The sequence below is a fragment of the Merops nubicus genome, unplaced genomic scaffold, assembly GCF_000691845.1.
Source record: "Merops nubicus isolate BGI_N331 unplaced genomic scaffold, ASM69184v1 scaffold47780, whole genome shotgun sequence".
NCBI lineage: Eukaryota > Metazoa > Chordata > Aves > Coraciiformes > Meropidae > Merops > Merops nubicus.
The window spans coordinates 44,079-65,492 of NW_008581774.1; the positions used below are offsets into that span (position 1 = coordinate 44,079).

The 21,414-nt window shown below is 43.0% G+C and overlaps 1 protein-coding gene across 1 annotated transcript; it reads right to left on the reverse strand.

Annotated features, from left to right (window-relative positions):
- Window positions 1-483: 483 nt before the first annotated feature.
- MTHFS (5,10-methenyltetrahydrofolate synthetase (5-formyltetrahydrofolate cyclo-ligase)) lies at window positions 484-20,864 on the reverse strand. The gene is made up of 2 exons (XM_008935458.1): window positions 20,592-20,864; window positions 484-906 (listed from the first exon to the last, which is right to left on the reverse strand). The coding sequence occupies exons 1-2, from the start codon at window positions 20,800-20,802 to the stop codon at window positions 683-685; spliced, it is 435 nt and encodes a 144-aa protein (XP_008933706.1). The 5' UTR covers window positions 20,803-20,864; the 3' UTR covers window positions 484-682.
- Window positions 20,865-21,414: the final 550 nt, after the last annotated feature.

A 21,414-nucleotide genomic window follows, 5' to 3' on the forward strand; every position in this document is an offset into this window, starting at 1 on the left:
AAATGCTGTTTTTCCCCAGATGGAGAACTCACCGGCAATATTTTAGACTACAATCTTGTATTCAGATAAAGGAAAGGACTGTGTACCAAAGCTATGGACATAAACCTTTTTTATTAACAGATGCTCCCTTTATTCTAAGACAAAGATTCAAGTAAACAGTCAAAACTATTGTATACACTAAAACCAGTTAAGGCTTCTTTCCAGTCACTATTTTTTGCCCAGCTTACTGTAGGCCTTATCTGGCAGCCTCCTCCTTTGCTCATGGATGCACATAATATTTAACTACTAAGAACTTTTATCGTAATAAGTATCTAATTCCAGAATGGATCAAGAATTGTCATTAGTAGACAGTTTACTTTTAAACTGGCATAATAGAACTGTTAAGTATCAAGTTTTGTTCCTCAAAAGTATCATGAGAAGAAATGGCTCTTACTGTAATAACCAGTCACATATTCTTGTTTCTACTGATTCTTGAATAAGAATTCACATTAGATATTTGCTAATTAGAAGCAAATCAATTCAATCCTCACTGTGATTACCACAGTTACACTTGGAGTTTTTATTTCTTCAAACACAAATAGTGTATTTCATTGCTCCCAAAGTCATGTATGACTATTATAAGTCATGATTGACGGATGTCTTTGGTTGGTCACCTTGAAGGTAGGTTGGTATCAATATACTTTCAGCAGTCTTCATAAAGGACTTCATCTACTTGGACATCATTTTCTGCCACGGGTACTGATTCACAAATCTGTTCCCTAAAAGCCAAGGCAATTGTGTAAGGCTTTCCACTGGGATGCTTCATACATTTTTCGAGATAGGTATCGTAATATCCTTTCCCTCTTCCCAATCTGTTGCCTTTTTTGTCAAATCCAAGGCCTGGCATGAAGATAAGGTCAAGACCTCCTGTGGAAAAATGAAATACACATCAATGGATGCACTGTGGATTTCCTGATGGCTTGCCTACATCCACATAACTTCAGACATTTGCAAAAATGCAAGCTTTGTGTTTTGTTAAATGCTTCCCTCTCTTTGATCACATGAAAAATACTTTGAACACTAAACCTGTAAATTTACATTTTCATCTTATCAATTGCATACTAGATCAGCCACAAAATAATTAGACATTGAAAAGCTAGAAGGATAAAAAAACTACACTATAATAAATTTATTTTATCATTTTAATCCCACACTTCCAAATACGAATGATTATGACTCTAAATCCAGGCAGAAACTGAACTCAGGGAAATTAAATGCAGGAAGAATCAGAAAATCAAATGAACTTCTACATCAGCCATAAAAGTAGAAAAGGAAAAAAGAATGCCTAAGAGAGAGTGACCATTTTCTCAGCACAACTGTGAGATGTCATTAACCTGCACTCAACCTCCAAAAACCAAAAAGCCTTGAATACCACATATTCTGAAAGTGGGTATTTGCCATTTTATATCAAGATTTGAAGGCTTGTCTCTTCATGATGTCGGGTTCCCTTTCTCCCAAAGGACTTCCTTCCTGAGCCTCCAGCAGTTTTCACTGTCGCTCCAGCAGCACACAGGCACTCTGCTTGCCTGCCCTGAATATTCCTCCTTCTGGAGGGACGTATGGACTCCCTGAGACTACTCTGAGATTATACTCAATTGGAACACAAAATCAGTTAAAAAACTGAAACAAGCTGCAGAAGCTGCCAATCATCTGGACAAAACAAACCCAACAGGCCGGTGAAACCGTGACAAAAGACCCCACCAACCAGCTCCTGATAAAAAGGCAAGATCAGCTAAGCCCTTTTTTCTTGCTTTGTTCGTATTTTGCAAACGGATGTGGATCGGCACCATGCCAGGTAGGCAGCTACTGTTTACACTCGGCTGCCCACTTGTTTCAGGGGTTGATTCATATTGCTGCCAGGTAGGCAAAAGAAACGGGCTGCCACGCCAAGTGCCCGCCAGGCACGGAGGCAGCCGCTGTGCACATTCCCATTACTTATGCAAGGCTTGTTCATTTAGTGTGAGAAGTCTTGCAAGGACATCCTCTAAACAAATGAGCCTGGCGGGCCCGGTGCTGACCGCTGAACCCAGAAACATCCCACTCACGAGTTTCACAATGCAAAGAAGGTCTGTCCTTCTAGAAAGCCTACTGGCTGCTGCAGCAGACAGACCCTTAAGGAGAGGAGGGCAGGAATGGCCATCGAAAGCCAGCCCAGACTAAACCACAGCTGACACGAGTCTGGAAAGAAAGCAAATACCGTGTCTCAGCCCACTGCTTCTGCCCTCTTGCAGGAACAGTACTTATCCTTGAGCAGCTTTTCTGTAACTAGCTTCTGCCCCTTCCCCAGGGCTAGGATGTGGCAGGCATTTTTCTGCTTTTCCCATGTCCAAACCTACTCTCTCCTGCTGATTTGGATTCAGCTGTTCTCTCTACATCTAGCTGAGGAATAATGCTTGGCATTCAAGGAGATGTGTGAGCACATGTAGTCGAAGAGCCAGAGGTAAGCAGAGCTTTTTGGTTTCCAGGGAATCCCATCTGAGATCACCTATCAACTCTGAACTCAGCCTGGAAGAACTCGTTCAAAGTTCACACAAGACCAACTCACTTGCACACACTTCCCAGTCTCCTGGGGATTCCCTTTCACTGTTCCTTGTTCAGAGAAGAGTCACTGACATAAACACTCATCCATCAATACCTGAGGACCTAATTAGAACATTGATATAAAATATGCAAGGCAACACAGTGTGAAACGCCTAGAGAAGATCAATCTTACAAATCCGGCATCATACAGTTAAGAAGCTTTTTTAAAGAGGTCAAGGGAGTAAGTGGAGGGAATTAGCCAAAGGACAGACCACAGGATATTACTGGTTGAAATAAAAAGGAGTCTTGGTGTTTCATCACGCTGCAGTCAGCTTTTGACTCATAGGACAGACAAATGCCAAATGGCAAACAAAGAAAAGAAGCATGAGGACAGAAGTATGGTCTCACCCGAGAAGAGATGCCATTTTTATGCTATCACCATGTACATCATGTTGGACATACCATATCATATCTCCTTAGTTTGCAAGTAAAAATACCTATTTGCCAATTGTCAGGCCTATGGCCTAGGGCCTAGAAACCAGCTGATCATCTCCTTGTTACTATGGTAAGTAACAGATTCTGCAAGTCAAATCCTGCCTGAGATACTCCTGTGCTCACTACTTATCCTCTCCACAATTTACCTCACATCAACTTTGTGTAGATATTCAGGTAGCCCAGAAAACAAAACGTGCCAAATGCTAACGATGCAGGGAAAGAAACACCCTGTGCCTTACTCTTTTTGCTGTTTTTGCTCCATGTGACTCTCCTGGTAAAAACCGGGGAATATTTGCAGTCACTACTGCTGGCAGGTAAGAATGCACACAAGGGGCAAATCTGCCAAGTAAAAAGGTGCCATTTCTCCTTACATTTTTATTACAGACAGGCAAAAGAGAAGTCAGGGGAAGCACAAAGGAGTGAAGGAATTGGCAGGAACAGCGCAGGGAGGAAAGATATTTTCTGTGTAGTTTAACTGATAGCACCAGGCACACTCGAGTGAATTTAGATGTATTACAGCACCATGTTTTCTTCTGGGCTCTCTGGAGAAACAGCGACTGTTTTAATGAGTCAGCCCCTCTATAATAATGGATTTTTTAATGCCAAATAACTCCAACAAGCTTGTGGAAATCTCAATATGAAAAATTACACTGTAAATATTGTAATAGCCCCGTGTTTCTCTTCTGCTGGAGCACTGTGATATCGACTGCCTCTGCTCGGAGTCGCAACACGCTGTCTGAGAGCCGTGCCACTCGCCCTGCACAAGATTTCAGTAAAATGCCTAGCAAGACCTTGGGTAGAAAAATGACACAGCTACCCTGCAAGGAGCCTGAGGACCGTTCAAGCAGTATTAGCCCCAAATCCTACCCCAGGATCTAAAATAAATGGCAGAGAGCTGCACGGAGAAAACGCTTCCCCACCACATAACTTGGGGAGCAACAAAACCTCTTGTGGTGCCTGTGGCAATGCGGGGGAAGAGCTGTCACAGGATGAGAGGTGACACACAGATGAGACCAAGATTGCAGACACAGATGAGACCAAGATTGCAGACGCATAAGATTACTATCAGCAATGAGAGTACATCAACAGGATGGCAGGTGAGGGTAAGAACATCTTAACCCTCTTGGCACGGGGCCCTTGTGCTCCCAGGCTCTTCCAGCCCTGCAGGAACCCTGGTTACCACTCAGGCTTGCTCTGTTCTCACATCCTACTCCCCTTGCTCCCACAGAACACTGGGTGGAATGGCATCTTTGTCCCTGAGATTGAAGAGCAGTATTTGGCCATCAAACACCACATCAGTTTTTAGTGCCTCGTAAAACACTGTGAGAGAGGTCTCACATCGGCCACCTGCTTCTGTCCCTCTCGTTGTAATGTCCGCTGTCCCCCACGTGCCCATAGTTGTTAACTGGTGGTTCCTGGATCCCAGAGGGTCCTGTGACTATATGCCCGGAGCCCAGGAAAGCACACCCACAGTCAAGAGAGTTTTGTTACAGGTAATCTGTGCTTCTCCTGGAACACTTGCTTGTGGTCTGCAAATTGCTAATGGCTGAAAACACAGTGTCAAGCAACCATCTATTGCTCCAGCTTCTATGTAGAGGGGGTCAGTGCTTCTTAAATGCGTCAATTAAGCTACTGGGTATCCCAGTAAGGTTGACAATTACGACAACAGTCACTTAATACTCACTGTATCTATGACAGGAGCTCTTGTGGCCATAGCTCCTTCAACTGTGTAGCACCATGTGTGAAATAATATACCCTGACTTACCTATCAGTGTGGGCATACAGCCATGCTGATGCAGCCACACAGGTTTCATTTATACTGCTAAATACAGCAGAGCCAGAAAACAACCTGATTTACAGGATCACGGGTGGGCAATACTGTTGAATTGTCAGCACACTGCCTGGCACTGTCGGTCCAGGTGACACCCATGTCTGCTCCAGGGGACAGTACTGCCACGGGCAGTAAACGCAGAAGAGCACAGGTCTGGATTCTTCCACCCTGTGCAGCCCTCCTGCACCAACAAAACTGGACTTGCTTCTCCAGACACAGATGCAGGCTCTTCTGCCACATGCCAGAATATGCAACACAAATCCTCAGACCGATGCTACAAAAACCCTGCTGTGATGGTCTGCCATAAGGCCTCCTCTTATTAAAGACAACACAAACTGGGGAAAAGATTAAAAAAAAACCAGTATTGCCTTAGGGCCACAGAGGCATCACGTGAGACCAAAACAGAAGAGACAGGCCAAGTTCCGAGCAGTATGGACAGGACTAGTCTGTGCTCCTGCGCCCCATGTTATTTGGCAGTGTACAGTGACAGGTTCAGAACCTGCCATGTGGGTGTGGAGGCACGGGCTGCTTGCACTGACTCGCACACGGCCACGCAGACGTGCCTTACAGCACTGAGAAGTGAAATGACTTGCCCCAGGACCCGGGAAACGTGTGGCGAGGCTGCAGGCGCCAGGCAGGTGCGGGAGCTGCGTGTGCCCAGCTCGCCCAGCAGAGCAGAACGTGGGCATCCTTTCAGGGGTGCAAATAGGAACAGGCGCTCTCGCTTCCTCCAGGCAGCTGCCCTGCATCTCGGTTCTGCAGTGCATTTCTCATTACCCTTCCTGATGGTATCAGGTCTGATTTGTTCCCCGGGGAAGGATTTTCTCCTTGCACCTCATTACTTCTCCTTAATCTGATGTTCCTATTTGAAATGCCAGGCGGCATTTTCAGAAGCGTTCTTGACAATGGTTAATTATAGAAGAGTCCATCAAACTGCACAGATACAGGTCATGTAAAGACTGCTGGGGACTTGTCCTGCCCTCAGAAGGAGCAGCCCCTCTCCTTCCAGATTCCAAGGGGCTCCACCAGCTCCCTGCCACCCACCTGGTGGGGTCATTCATCTCTCCTGCACAGCTAGACAGTCCTAACAGAAGATGAAACTGATACCTCTGTCATCCCACCCTCCCATCTCTCACTGCTACTTGTTTTGTGGACACAGTGAAGTGCCTGGGACCCATCAAAGTGGGAGCCAGGACTCTTTTGATCCTCGCCTCCAAAGCACTACCAAGAGGATGAGGCAGAGGCTGAGCTGTAGCAGCTTCTGTGTCCCTGTAAAGAATGGCAACGTGCTCATAAAAATCATCCTCAGAGCACAGATGCCTTCTGCACTCAAGCCCACAAGAGGTGGACAGCAGCAGCTGTGCAGTTTGAGCTTCTCTCTGAAGCACAGAAGCTTGTGCATTGTTTACCCCATGACCATGAGGATGACCTGACCCTCCCAGCCTGGTATCTTGGGCAAGAACAAGCTTTTCAGTGGTTGGGTTTTTTCCATGCAGAGTTCGCTCTGCGGTGGCAGTCAGGGACTCCCCCTGCTTTGCTTGGATGTAAATCATAGAATAGAATCATAGAATGTTTTGGGTTGGAAGAGACCTTTAAAAAAAGGTTACATAAAGTGCAGGAACAGAAATACCAGGACAAGAACAACTTTCTGTTTAAAAGAAAGGTGTGTTTATGGTGTTACAAAAGCCATAAACAATGTCAAATCAGTCTATGCTCTGTGTAGCTGACAAATATATGAAAGCTGTACATTTACAAGGCATGAAAGCTCACTTTGGGTCCTCTTCTGACCCTGCAAAGACCGTAATGGAGAAAAAACACAAACTCCTTTTGCAGGAAAACTTTACTTTTCAGAATGAAAAGGGTGCAGTAACCTTCTACTGCTTCTCTATCTACTGCTTCTGTATCTGCTCCTTCAGCACAGAGGAAAAAATGGACTTAATTACTTGATCCTAACTTTTTAAGTATCAGCCTTGGTGACATATAGGGTATGAGCTGATGAACTGGAATAACTCAGAAAGTTGAGTTAATAACAGAGTCATTACTGTGACTTTAATTGCTGTTAGCACCAGCATAGTTACCCCTCTTGGGTAGGTGTTAGCTTCTCAGCATACACTCTACAGGGCACAGATCATCATCTTGTTCTGTATTTGCACAGCACCTACCACTGTGGTCTGGGTTAATCATCAGAGCTTGGGGAAAACAACCCCACAGAAGCAAATATTTCAATTATGCCGCAGCAAAACAAATCCCTTCCCTTTTAGGACAGTGCAAAGCTTTCTCCCTAGAATGCCCTGGGGCCCCCTCACACCACCACTGCTTGGTGGTTAACTGCTTGGTATTTCCTTCCAGATAAAAGTTTTCTGCCCTTTGGAAAAAACCTGCCCTTGGTTTCAAGTGTAGCGTCTCTGCCATTACATACTTGCTGTGGTGTAAGGTCAAAAAGGGAAATTCCAGATCTGTTCACTACAGGCCTATTCCAAACCCTACCAAGGTGTGGTTCCTGGAAGGGCTGAAATTGCTTCCAGAGGAAACCGACTCCTCATCCCAAGCACACCATGGAGAAGCCAGTTACTGTTATATGCCTGTCTCAGTTTTGCTGGGACAGAGTCCTAAGACAGTCATGTTGTAGAGGTTGTTCACAGTTTGGAGGCAACCAGGACAGCTGACTTGAGTTGGCTGCAGGTATATCCCATCCCATAAACACCATGCTCAGCATAAAGAGGGAAGTTTGCTGAGGATGAAGGGTTTCTTATTAGAGCTTTTCCTGGCCTTGCTCCTCTTCCTGCTCCTGAGGATTGCCTTCCTCTTTGTGGAGACCGCTGCACGTCTGATGGGCTGAGTCTAACCTTGTTTACTTTATATTAGCATAGCTCTTTGGCTGTTTAATTAAGTCCATGGTAATTTCAATCTGAGAGTCTGTTCTCCTTGTCCTGGTTCCCCTTTTTGGCTCAGAAGATGTCATCAGGTGATAGAGCAATGGCTATAGTTTAGCCTTGGATAGGGGGTAAATACAGGTGGTTTATTTGGTCAAAAATGCTTGTTTGGGACGTGACTTGAACAGCTCAGCTGGGAGAATTACAGACTTTTGAGTCTTGAAGGGTTGGATTTTTAACAGATTTGACTGAATTCTTATAAGCAGTCATTTTGTGGGTGATGGGCATAGGATGGTTGTTGGGTAAAATTCTCTGGTATTTGTTTCTAGAGTTGCTTTTGAAGCTGTGGGTGGCTTTGCCACTGTTTGTTATTGGCTTTGTGTGGTTTATTGTTTCTGGAGATGTGGTTGGAAGCGCTGCCCTGCTATGTTCTTTGCTGTTATGGTATTCTAAACTCTTTTATAATTGGAAGGATCTTTGATTTCTATGAAATGATAGTGGGTAAAGTGAACTTGGTATACCCTTAGGATGCTTAGGCCTTGACTGTGTTGTTAGGCCTTTTGGAACATCTTTCAGCTCTTGGTCTTGCTTAGAGCGAAATATTGGTATAGGATGGGTATAATGTAGCTGCCACAGCCCTTGCACTAAGCCTTGAGGATAAATCAGCCCCATGAGGAACACTGCAGCTACTCCAGCCTCCAGTGGTGGCTGATGTCTGACCTAGGGACTCAACGAGTGCAAATATCACTCACCCCTGCAGAGAAGAGAAAATACACAAAAAGAGCAGGTCCTGCAGGAACATCACACCACTTGATCTCTATCCCTAAGTGAGCTGTGAGATACATATAAAGATCACAGTTGTCATGAAGGTGTGCAACTCGTTTCTTGGTTTCTCTGATGCTGGGATAATGGAGGTGATGGTTTGGACTTAGAGGGCAGAGAAGCCAAGTAGCTGGGACCAATGGCTAGAGAAGTTGGTTTTGACAGGGGTCCTGCAAAACAAACACATTCTTTCTCTCTGGAGGTGGCTACTGTTGAGTGAGGAGCATGTGTCCCCTTAGAGACAATGTCAAATACCACCCAGGCCAGTGGACAACTATTGAGAGAGGTGTTAAGAATCTGAGGGAGTTATCTCTGTGGGAACTGATTGTTGCTGACCTGCATGACCCACAGACTCTGTTAGATCCAGATGGATTCAGCCACCAGATCCGGGTGGCACAAGTGGGTGTTGAGCATGCCACTGGCATGTGACAACACATTACCACTTTTTAGCTGGACAGATGACAAGGCACCAACAGTGGGTGACTTGGGCACTTGGCTGTGGCAGTACACAGACAATCTCTCTTCTTCCCTGTGGGATGATGTCTCCACTATTGAAGAACTGACAGATCAATGGAGCTGCTTAGTAAGATGTGTGAAGTACTGTCCTGGGTGGAGGGTAGGTTCCATTCCCTACCAGTAGTGACAAGTGTCTCAGCTGTCAGGAGAAAGCACCTGCAAAGCCTGCTCAGGAGACAGTACACACCATGAGGCACCTTGTGGCGTTTCCTGAGTAACCATGGGGAAGACCTGAGAAAAGGGGACATGCATATACATGCCAAGCAGACCATCTCCTCTGCTACCCATGCACCCCATGTAACTGGTCCACTAGCACGACTGAGACAGCTTCTGTTATTACTTCAGTAAAATGTTTTGCAGAAAATAGAACCGTCAGCAGAATCTACAAACAAGCACCGAGCAACTCAGCGTTTATCTGTCTACTCATCCATGTCAGCGCCCGGTGTCAGCATGAAACATTGCTCTCCACAGCTCACACTTGCCCTCCTGAACTACAGCACAGTGAAATATTTATACTTCTCCCTGAGAAGCTACAGGATAGTCATCAGTCATACAGGTTTAAAACAACCAAGTGGCAGCCACTCTCCTGTTCTTAAACCTGAAAAAGTCACTAATAAAGCCATTTGATCAGCTCCTGTGCTACCAAGCTGCGACCAAGCAAACACCCTCCTATTCTGGGTTCACTTAACACAAATCTTATCAGTTCAGTGCCAATGGATTTGAAAGGTTAAGTATGCTGCACAGCATCAGCTACAATATGTCAGCCCTGCACAGACAAACTTATCCTGCTCCATAAATGAATATCCTTTCATGTGTCATCAGGGAAGCTACTGTATAAGGCTATAAGACTTGGGTTCAAATCTAGCTGGTTTCACCACGTGGGAAGACTGTGCAAGGCTATAACCATCACACTCATTTCCCCTGAGGTTTAAGTCAGCTGAGGTCTGGTGTCTCATTTCCAGAATGTGCCATGTCTACCTAAAAGAAAATTTTAACAAGTACTTTTGTATTTCACTATTATTCATCAAGTCTGCGTAAGCCCTGTAAATAAACCATGATCACTGAATGTCACCTACAAAAATGTCTGGTTCTGCAATTTCAGAACGAAGGAAACAATGGCTTAGAAATGTTTTAGTTACCAGTCTGAAAAATGACTTATCTTCTCCTGATATTCAGATATGTGAGCAGAGTTAGAACAGTCTCATTGGGAAAACATGGGCAATGAAAAATGTTTGGTTCAAAGGCTTGCATTTGCATTCTTCTGTGACTTTTAAGCCACCACGATACTCTGAAACAAGATATGCCAAGGAGCAATTCCAAAGATAGGACAAATGGCATTAGAGCCACTTTACAGCACATCAAGACATCTTGTTAAATCGGGAAATGCTGACTGCAAATCTCCTCTTGACAGACTCACAAGGCACTGAGGCTTGAGCTGTTTGTCAGGATTGTCATTACACTGCTGCAGCCTAAAATACAAGGATCTTTGTGTATTTTTCGGTGGTTTTACATTAAATCCTTTTAAGATTTTATCAGCCACACTTCCCATAGTGTTTCTCTGAGTATTTCTCTAAACACTTCCAGTCAATACATGTGCATTACTTTGTCTTCACTCTCGGTCTTTTACATGCTGCTGTCTGGATATTTTTAAATCAAAATATGACAGAAGTGAATCATTTGGGGTTTTTTTTCAATACACTGTGCATCACCATCAATATTTCCAGTGCCCTTTGACTTGCTCAGCAGATAGCCTATCATAAAACACGCAGAGCTGCTCATGAAGTATAAATGCTGAAGACATCAACTTCTTTGTCAGTGCCTAAACCCGACTCCTGTAAGGAGTTACACCACTCGATGGGAACATCAGGCACGCTCACAGGCAGGGTTTATTGAACACGTGAAGTCAACTGGTTTGGAGGTGACAGTACCTTCACTGTTAATGTCAAACATGTTAACGTCACAACAGCTGAGAAATCCTGCTGCTCCCATCACAAGATTGCCTTCTACCTTTTTAAGTTTGCACAACTTAAACCCAAATCTCCCTGGAATCTTCCACTTCCCTCACTCCAGCCCCTGATTTTTTTTGGAGATGTTAGGCTGTGGTGCTTGTTCTCCTGTGTGTGTGTGAGTACAATTCCTGGATGAGATTTTAATTATAGGAAAACAGCCTAAATGCCACCACTGCTCCACAGTAAATATATGGGATGCTGACACCTGCCGGCAATGGGCTTCATGTCACTCCTGGACAGGATCTGCCCTCCATCTACACCCGAGAAGCTGATCCCACCTCACATGCACAACAGCCAGCACAAGCAGGAACTGAGTCCAGTTAGGATGCCAAACATGGAGATCAAGAGCTATCCCTACACCACGAAACAGCAGCATGAGTCTCCTGCTCCCTGAAAGCCCCGGTGGTTCTGGGCCAGGTCCAAGGAATTTCCCATTTGTACAGGGGAAATGATAGTGTATTTTGAATCTCAGCGGGGATTAACTGTGTCAGGAAGATAAATCTCTTGTAGCTGGAAAAGTGCTGACCTGCTTTAATAGCCCAGTAAGCTGGCAAAAAAAACAATCCTAGGAAAAAGAAAGGAAAAAAAGTAGTAATTTTCAGCCAGATTCAAAAGCTGAATCTGCTCAGCAGTGAGCACCAAAGATGGCACTGGGGTTGGGAGGACAGAGGAAGCACAGAGCTGGAAGCAAGAAGGCAGCAGGACTGTCCCTTCTGGCACCAGCGGCCTGCTAGCAGTGCTCAGCTGTCTCACCAAACTGCATCTTCAGTCCACGTTAGCAGGAGGAAAAAGCTTCCTCTCCTGTTTTCCTGACTGTCCGGGTTATGTGCACAAAGGCACTGAGATGAGCTTGGTGCTGGCTCTTTCTTTCCAAAAATGAAAAAGGGAGACAAAAATATCTGTTTGGATTAATTACCCCAGCCAGAGATGCTTGCATGCTTGTATTTCCCCTCTATCAGTTTATTGTGCAGACTTATGCCATGCTCCAGAGATGAACATAAGCTCTTGTTTTTGAAACACTCCTGTCTCTAGGAAACAGTATGAAGGAAATGACAATGCCACTGTTCACAGTTACTGCAGCAAAATTAGCCTTCTTGGAAACAAAACACTTGAGAGTCACTTGCAGTGAATCTAAAGCCCTTGCCCATGTTTCTTTCACTTCTCTTTAAACTTTAATTGATTACAGCAGAAGTAATCTTTTTAGTCGTTTTGCTGAGTCCAAGAAGAATGTTTTCTGCAAGAAGGGAAACATGGATGTTACACTTAAGGTGACTGCAAGGAAAACCACTCTTTTAAAGCCTTAATGAACTTTATGAATGCAGAAAGCTGTAGTGTTCCAGAGCTCTCAGCCCTCAAGGTTCACTGCAGGATACCCTGGCACAGGCAGTATTAAAATTAACTACACAGTGTTCATGGTTTAGTCTGCACCAAGGAACTTCAGGACATAAGGTCACCAGAGGTCATTACCAAGTGATGCCACACAAACACAGGAACTTTTGCATCTCAGAGCCTTTTTCAAAAGCCTTGCACAGAAAGAAACTTTGTAATCACGCTGTAGCTGTTTCTGAACAGAAGCACCAGGAGAAGCTCAGCTAAAAGTGTCTGCATTCATCTGGCAAATCGGGTGCTGATTGTTTTTAAGCTGTTTCAGAGAGCTGTGGAAGCTGGCACAGAGAGCGAGATCAAGGGTAGACACCAGCTCCAGGGGAGAGCAGTCCCAGTGATGAGGATGGAGTCCCACATCTTTCAACTGAAGGCTGAGATGCAGAAAAACCCTGAGGGAAACAGCTGCTATCCCAGCTGAGCCTAACACCCAAAATATTTTCTTACCAAGCATTTTCCTAGCTCTGTTACAGAACATGCTGGGCAGTATAATGTAGAATTATTGTATGGATCTCTAACACTGGAATGGACATTTTTGCAATGATGCATCATTGTGGGGTACCTGTATGGATACTAGTAAAGAAGATCTGCCCAATGAGCTGCCTTGACATGCAGTGTTATGGTATGTACAGAAAGAATTAATGTCTACAGTGCCACTACATGTACTTACAATGTTTCTTTACCTGGGCATAAAAGTTTCTCTTGGGAATATTTTCTCCAAAATAACAGCAGAGGGATTTCAAAAGTTGAAAGAGCAATGGCTGGAACTCTAATAGATCTAGAAAAGCTTCTCTATGAGAATAAGAAAACAATGTTTGATAGAGAAAAAAAAACTACATGAGATATAACACAGGTTTAATTAAACAATGAATAATAAAGTAAATCAAATGTGCTTATTTACTTCTTGTCATGAAAGAATGAGGTATTGCTTGAACTGAAAGCAGCAAATTTTAAATGGATACAAGAACATGGTATTTCACATATTGTAGGAATATAATATTAACATAATACTTCACATTACAACTAACTAGTACAACTCACAGCTGTCAGAAGGCAGCGGAGCCAAGGGCTTAATACAAATAAAATTAGATGCTTACAGGAATGCTCTGAATGCCCACAAGTAAAGAGAAACCAGAACCTCTTTGTAAGGGGATAAGCTGAGGACTGTAGCTGCAGAGGCAGGAAGAAATTTCAGTTACTGCTATAGCTACAAGTTATGAGATTTCCTGACTCCTGTAGAATATGTGATGCTGGACTGTATGTCCAGTGCTCTGATCCTGCACTGTGTGAGGGGAAGCATCCTCTCTCCACAAGACTCATCACCAGAATGTTAATGCCTCACTTGCACTGAATTTGTTCTCCTAACGCATATCAAAATACTATGGCTCATTGTCTCCAAGCAAAAGTTCATTCCAAACTTTAAATCATTTCATTAAAAAATAAATTACATTAAGAGCTAAGCCTCGATTTTCAATTTTGTTTCATGCCATGCTCTCAAGTTTTCTTTTATATGACCAGTGTAAAAAGATTTTAAATTATAATCTATCCCTTGACATATTTTGTATTGTAAGTTTTAATCAAGACTCCAAGAGGAAAAGAAAATCTAATAGCACCCTCAATCACTTCGCAATCTTGTTTTGGGTGGTTTTTTTTGTTTTTTTTTTCCTAAGCAGTAATATTTAACATCTCCACTTTTCTTGTACCCATATTTCATTTATTCCAGATACATTTCAATCTGCATATATCTCATTTAAATACTCAGTTACCCCTGAGCATTATTTACTACATGTCTTTTTTCAGAATGATTAGCATAATTTTGTATGGTGCCATTATGCCTTCATGTACAGCTATACAGCATCTAATGGAGTCCAAGTAGCCTATTAGACATTCCCCATGCTTCAAGACATAGCATTTTCTCCTCACATTAGAATTTAGAAATAAAAAATGTGTCTCATATTTCAAAACCCTCCCCTTTCAGGTGCATAATTTTTTTTTTGGAGGTAAGAGCAACCCATAATCTTTTTTTTTTTTTTTGCTTCCTATTTTGTTTCTCAGCTCTAAGTGGAACTTAAGACTGTATTGCCACCACTTCAGTCATGCTTCTAAAGAATTGTGCTAAGATTTGGAATAACTAAGAATACTGATGGCATCACAAGGCCATCAGTCATGGCAGCAAATGCAGCCTCTTTGAATGTGTGAATAAACAGCAGGTGTTTAAGACAGGTGGAAAACAGCTTCTGTGGATTAAATGTTTCTGCAGGGCAAATCCCAATGGTAAAGTTTAAAACAGGGCTAACGGTCACTCAGGAATAATTTCAAAAGAGGCTTTTTTTGAGGCTGCTTGGAACTGTAGCCTAGAGGTAGCCAGCATTTTAAGTTTGCAAGAGAGTCACACTTCTGGCATAAATAGCCCTCATAAACCAAATACAATCCATGGAGGTAAACTGTCCCTGTCTGTTTCTGCTACCAGCATGTTGTTGTAATTTATGCTGCAGTAAGTCTCAAAGTGTTCTGGAAGTTATAAGGGCAAAAAGATATGACTACCCTAACCTTAAATGCCAACATTCAAAAGGTTATGTGAAAATAAAGCTGCGAGGAGTTGCTGCAGATGTATTTTCTCACTTTAGAATTTGGATCTTTCCTTACTATTAATAATCCATGCTTTAAATAACAGTATATTTATCATCTAGTTAATATTTCACTAATTATCCTGAAGGTACAGCACAAATATTGTGATCGGTAGACCATCAAAATTTCCAGCACTGAAAATGCTGGAAGACTCCAAGCTAAATTACAAAATACATGTCCAGTTCTTAATACATTCATTTCTGGGAGCAAAAATACATTATGCTTTAGTAGAGTAGCAGCAGATTATTCATCATTCCCCATTACATATAAGATGCTACATTCTCAAGCGCTGACATTTTCAGCTTGGGGATTTATGCCAAACTGAGGGGGGGCAGTTATGTTTCTTTTATGCCATGCAAAATGTTTCACTGGTCTTTAAGAACAATGCAAGCAAAAAATGATGGGGAAAGTTCTGCTGCTTCATGCTGAGGTGAGAACTTGAAATCTTGCTCGTAGTACTCTCTGTCAATGATGTGTCTTTAGCCTCACTCATGTCCATTTGAGCCAGGCTAATACAGTGTTATAAATATTTGAAAACCTGCTGTTTGTGAGGGCATAGGAAAGATGTGTCAGGGTGAGCAGTGGGCATCTCTGAAGATACCACCCTCTCCATACTGCTGTAGCAGTCACAATGGCATGGGTGGCCCACACCTCTCTCTAGGAACTGTGCCAGTTTCCAGCGGACATTCTCTCCATCCTGGCTACTCATGCCCACCTCACGTGGCATGGATTCATCTGGGTTAAAAAAATCTCAACCAAAACAGGGTGGAGGAGAGGAGGACAATATCCTTCAGCCATAACAGCAATATGATCCAGCTTACCATGGAGAGGCAAGAATATGCTGAAAACACGAGGAGGGAGAACTTCAGTCAGTACTGCTGCAAAGACGGAGCACAGAGAACTGCAGGGTCAGCTGTTCCTGCCAGCCCCACTCCCAACAGTGAGGACTCTGAAGGACTTTCATTTTGGGGGCTGCTGCTAGTCTTGCTGATTGGAGCAAGACTGGGAACTGCAATATGGAAGGAAATGAGTATTGAAGTTTCACTAAGATTTTCTTTTCTTGGCATGCCACCCATTTACGCAACCCCTCACCACCAGCTTCCTACCAGCTCTTCAGCTGCATCAGTCCAAATCTGGGTGGTGGCCCTGTCTGAGAGAAGAGCCTTTTGTTAGTGCTGGTACTTCTAACCAACACTGGTTTCCCAGTATAGCTCCCAATGTGGCTGCAGGGGCAGCTATGCTGGCAGAAGAGAGGAGGGGTGGGGACCAAGAGGAGGAGAGAGGGCAGCAGCTTATTTAATCAGGCACTGCCCATAAAGAAACAATCACAGAATTATGGGGTTTGTACTGTTCACTACAAAAAGTACTATTTAACAGAGAAGGAGTTTTTCTAAGCCAATGAAAAAGAGGAAGAAGCCAGCACATTAGGGGAAGAAATCAGTAAATTGTGGTGGGAAATCTCCCATGTCTGGAAGTGGACTAGTGAAAGAAGTCAAAGCAGATGATCTCCTCCCTTTTGGCAGGGGCAAGCTATTTATGCTGGCCTAGTTGCCCCTGAAGTGACAGGCTGGGACTGAGAGCAGAGGGAAATGGGGCATATGGTGAGAAAGGCCAGAGAAGGACATTTGGAGAGGGAGATTCAAATAGGCTGGGCAAAGAGTGGAAGGATGGAGAGAGGAAGAAAAATTAAAGCTTGGAAAAGGGGGTCTAGCCCAAGGATGAGGCAAATCTAGAAAAATATCATTTTAGAGGGAACAGAGAAGAAACTGTAATGTTTGGAATAATAAACAGAAGAATCTGTGTTTACTGGAGGCAGCTCCTCTGCACAACTTGGGCTGGAACCAGGATCCTGAACCTCTGCTGCTTCTCCATCAGCAAATAGCAGTTAATATCTTTAAGTCATTGAACATTGTAGTGATGAAGAGCCCATAGAGAAATGAAGATCTGTGTCTCCACATCAAGGTTAGAATAATGCACAGTAAAAAAAAGCTTTCATCTGAACTTAGAGAGAAAGCAAATGACTGAGTGCATGCTTGTTAGCATTCATTTAGAGCAAGCAGTGTTCATCTTCTGCATCTCTGAAAGAGCTCAGATCATTGCAACTGGGTTCATCTTTGAATGAGCCCAAATCTGACAAGCAAGGACTATGTAATAATGTAGTTAAGACCAGGGCAGAGTTTACCCGGACAAAGAGGCTTGCATTTCTGAGGAGAGCAGCCCACAATCCATTAGAGTGAGCAGATCCAGAGCCATAATTTCTAGTAACTCTTCATTTTTCAGCCAAAGAAAAACACCTAGGCCAAAACCCCCCTCCCCATCACACCCATGAATGTTTTAAAAAATGTCTCTAATTTATCATACACCTTCAACTACCAGTCAGTAGTTCAGTTATGATCATTTAAGCATAATATTTGCTCAGGTCGAAGACTTCCAGTGAGATCCAGTCCAAAGCTGGCCCCATATCTCCCTTCAATGATGCCACCTCCAAGAATTTTACAATAAGGAGATGTTCAATCCAGTCATTTTTTTGAGTCCCACTAAGAATAATCTCTTTTTCAGAAGACTAACTTAACTTTTCACCCATAGTTCTCAGAGCAGGTTTAAGTAATAATAAAAAATGTTAAGAAGGAAGAAACCCATGTCCAGCCTGCTGAATCACACCGCCTCCCTAAACCACATTGCGATTAGAGCTGCTGGTGAAGTGTCCTTTAAACTTCTGTAGGAGTCGTGATAAAAAGCAAACAGGGAGCATGGCTTTATCTGATTTGTTCTTCCAAAGTTGTGCAGTGCATCTAGACTCCTGTAAACAATTACTGCAACCCGCCTGAACTTTCACCAAAAGTATGAACTTGGGCAAAACTTTACACCAGTGCACATTTATACTTTTGGTGGGCAAGGTTACAAACGGGACTTGATACCTGTTAAGAAAATGTACCACTGGCTTGCTCCAGAAGTTGTCTAAATCTTTCAGCAGGTATAAACCAAGTCATGCATAACACCCCTACTCCAAACAAAATATCCGAATTCTTCCACCTTTATTGTTTCTGTTACTGTTGCCTGGTAGAGAAGGGGACAGGTTTTCCATTACCCAAACTGCAGTGATCCTTCTTTATGCCAACAAGGTGTAATGTGGTGTAGTGCCAAGATGACAATGTGTAAACCCTGATCCAACAAAAAAAGGACCCTCTCTAAAAGAAGGGGTTCACGTTCATTCAACACTGCTTGGGAGGGTCACCAAAGACTGGGAAACTCTATGCAAAGATTATACCCAGTCAGATATTTGAACTGTTCTTCACAATAACCACGCTTGAAGTTTTAAGGACAGTGTGAATTTAAGCTTTTTGTAATGCAAAATGAATACACTCGGAAATAACATAACTTATTTATGTACCTGCAGGGTACTTCTTGGAAATTACATAGCAGCTTATGCCAGCAATGGGAACATTACTAATGTAACACCATGTTATCTCCTTATAACAATGTAAACGCCTCAGATCACCCCAGTATTTGATAACATCACAGAGATAAATGTTTCATCCATGCATAATTCCAGCAATGGAGGATGGATGTAGTAGCAAGGCAATTTGTGTTTCTGCAAATGTACCAAAGTTCAAAAAAATATACTAACTGACACACACAAAAGAAAAGGAAAAAGGAATTTAAAGACACATTGAGATGCAGTGTGTGTTTCTCTTGGGACAGTTTGGGAGGGGAGTCTGATTATCCAGTTACTCTCTAATCTGCAAAAACTGTCCACATACAAAGGGCCCAGGTACCAAAGCTTGCTCCTGTCTTTCACATCTTCACTGCATGGTGCTGAGCTTAACAGGAACATCTCAGTCCTACACCAGGCAGTCCTTGTTCCCATCATACCTAAAAGTGTTGTGTGTTTGCTCCGTGATCTCTGCAACAGACTTGTTAAATTCAATTAACAGCAGCTCATCAGTAGTACATAAACTTGTCCCAAGTGTCTGACCGTGAATGACTCCAGGGTTGGGGCCTCCACCACCTCTCTGAGCAGTCCAGTCCAATGATCTATTATTTTTATATTAAAGATTTTTTTTCTTTATAATAGCAGAAACATCAGTCCCTTAGTATTATAGCTTTAAACAAAATCATGCTAACTAAGCTCAGTCAACAGAACCCTGGACATTTTAAGGGTTACTTTCAAAAGCCCCTAAATCCCAACAATATACAGAAATTTTGTACAAAAATTAGGAAAACAAGTAACAGTGCTAAATAGTAAATGTGAAGAAGATGGTTGCACACAGCAGTGAAATCCCTTGCTAGCTAAAACATAGACACAGAAAGGATTCAGAAATAGGGAAGAGGTAGAGCTTGATAATTAAAGAGAAACAAACACTGTGAATGTTCTGGGAAAGTACACTGGCATCCCAATGCAAATACAAACCCAGGTTCAACCAAACAGTCACGTAACTTCTATGTTCTTTCAGCAAGCATTAAAAAGCCAGTAAGTCTGTCAGGTGTGGATGCTGTCTGCATGGGCAACCTCCATCTAGAGAAAATTTTCCCAGACTGAGGTCCCAAGCATGAGTTCAGTGTGAGTTTTCCACTAATACATTAAACATTTCTGCAGATGTTTCAGGAAGATATTAACGTGTTTACAAAGAGGAAGCAAATAATGAATGCAGACACAGGAATCAGTAAGTTTGTTTACAAGTTTGTAGAAGTTGGGGAATTTTAAGTTAAGAAAGAAAGAGGTTATTTTAGAACCAAAACACACATGCCCCTAGCTAGATCTAAATAAACTTTTAACTTTTCACCCTTATGAAGCATCCAGTGACTGAGATGGCATTATAAGATCAAAATAAAAATGTGAGACAATGATGATGGAAAAGACTTTTCAATATTCAGACAAGAAAGTCCTTTTATTTTCAGTCTAAGGTCTCAGTCCAGGGAGCTGTTGTGCATGGGCAAGCTCCGTATCAGCACTGTGATTCACCAGTGAAATATAATTTGCAGGATCAAAGATTTCAGAAAATTCTTGTGCTGGCCTATAGGTATCCCATGAAAAGTTCCCTGCCTTTGAGGCAGCTCAAGCTAAAGCTCTGGGTGCCTCCTGTAACTGTGAATCCCCACGACTTTCAGTGGCAGCCTAAGCCACTACCAGAAAACCCTTGTCTCCTTCAAGAGCCTCTGTTATGTCTGCTGAGACTGCAGTGAGAATGTCTGTGAGTGGGACCAAGAAGGTGATTTATGTAGCGGGTTGAGTTTCCTTCAGGTGGCTCAACAGTGCACTCTTGTTCCTACCCTGCTGGTGTATCACAGGGGTGGCACAGGGTGGAGAAAACCAGGCAAGAGAAAGGAGCATCTGCTTAAATTGAATTGAGCACCTCTACAACATACAAACCCAAAGTGTAGCACTTCATCTCACTCCTGCCATCAGATTGTTTCCTACTGGCCTCCAGGCTCCTCCTGCTCAACAAGCCCATAAAGTAGGAAGAAAATACTCACCACCAGCAAGAGCCTCCTCTCTTGCACTGTCATCATCACTAGGCTGAAGAATATTCCAGGATGTCAAAGCAAGGGAAGAAATGTCTTCAGCTGACGATAACTTCAGCATGTCCATGTGATTGCTGTGAGGCTTGTAACGTGGGATGAAACACTCTTTGCCTTGCTTAAAAATGTCCTTAATGATTTCTTCTGTCTGGATTTCATCTGGCATGCTCAGGAAGATTGCAATTCTTTTGGATTCTTGGTACTTGGGATGGCAAATCACCTACATGGGAAGTTTATGAAAAGTTTACAGAAAGATTGACATTTTAATTAAGCACATAACTGGAGAAAAATATCCACTGGGAAGGGTAGAGATACAAGCAACCATGCGTCATAAAGAGAATGACTTAAACATTTCTTCCATCAGCAAAATCAAAGTAGGTAAATTTTTGCACCTAGTGAACAAAAGAATTGTAACACAGGTTTGGGCCAGCAAAAAACAAGTTTGGAGAGAACCTCAGGATTCTTTAAAAATTTGTGCCATACAGTGCAGACAGCCTCAAATGCCCAGCATCACTGGAGAAAGCTACAGCAGGTCTGAGCTGCCAGCTTATGCAAGACTTGAGGTTTATGCATTCCTTTTCCTCCAGCCTTTTCAAATGCTCCATCTCTCATTCAGGCCTAGACATGAGAAGCACAGCAATGATAATAACTCAAAAGACAATCAGCATCACAGAGCAGATGACTGCAGAGCACACCGTCTTCCAACACCAGGTCCCCCTTTCTTTTATCAACCTGATATGCCTTCCCCACAGCAAGTTTAGATACGTGACTTCAAACA

Excerpts from the sequence above, each read along its gene's own strand:
- MTHFS (XM_008935458.1), bottom strand. The coding sequence starts at position 20,802 with ATGCCAGATGAAATCCAGACAGAAGAAATCATTAAGGACATTTTTAAG. Across the intron at positions 907-20,591 it reads AGAGGAGGCTCTTGCTGGTG|GAGGTCTTGACCTTATCTTC; the intron begins GTGAGTATTTTC and ends ATTTTTCCACAG.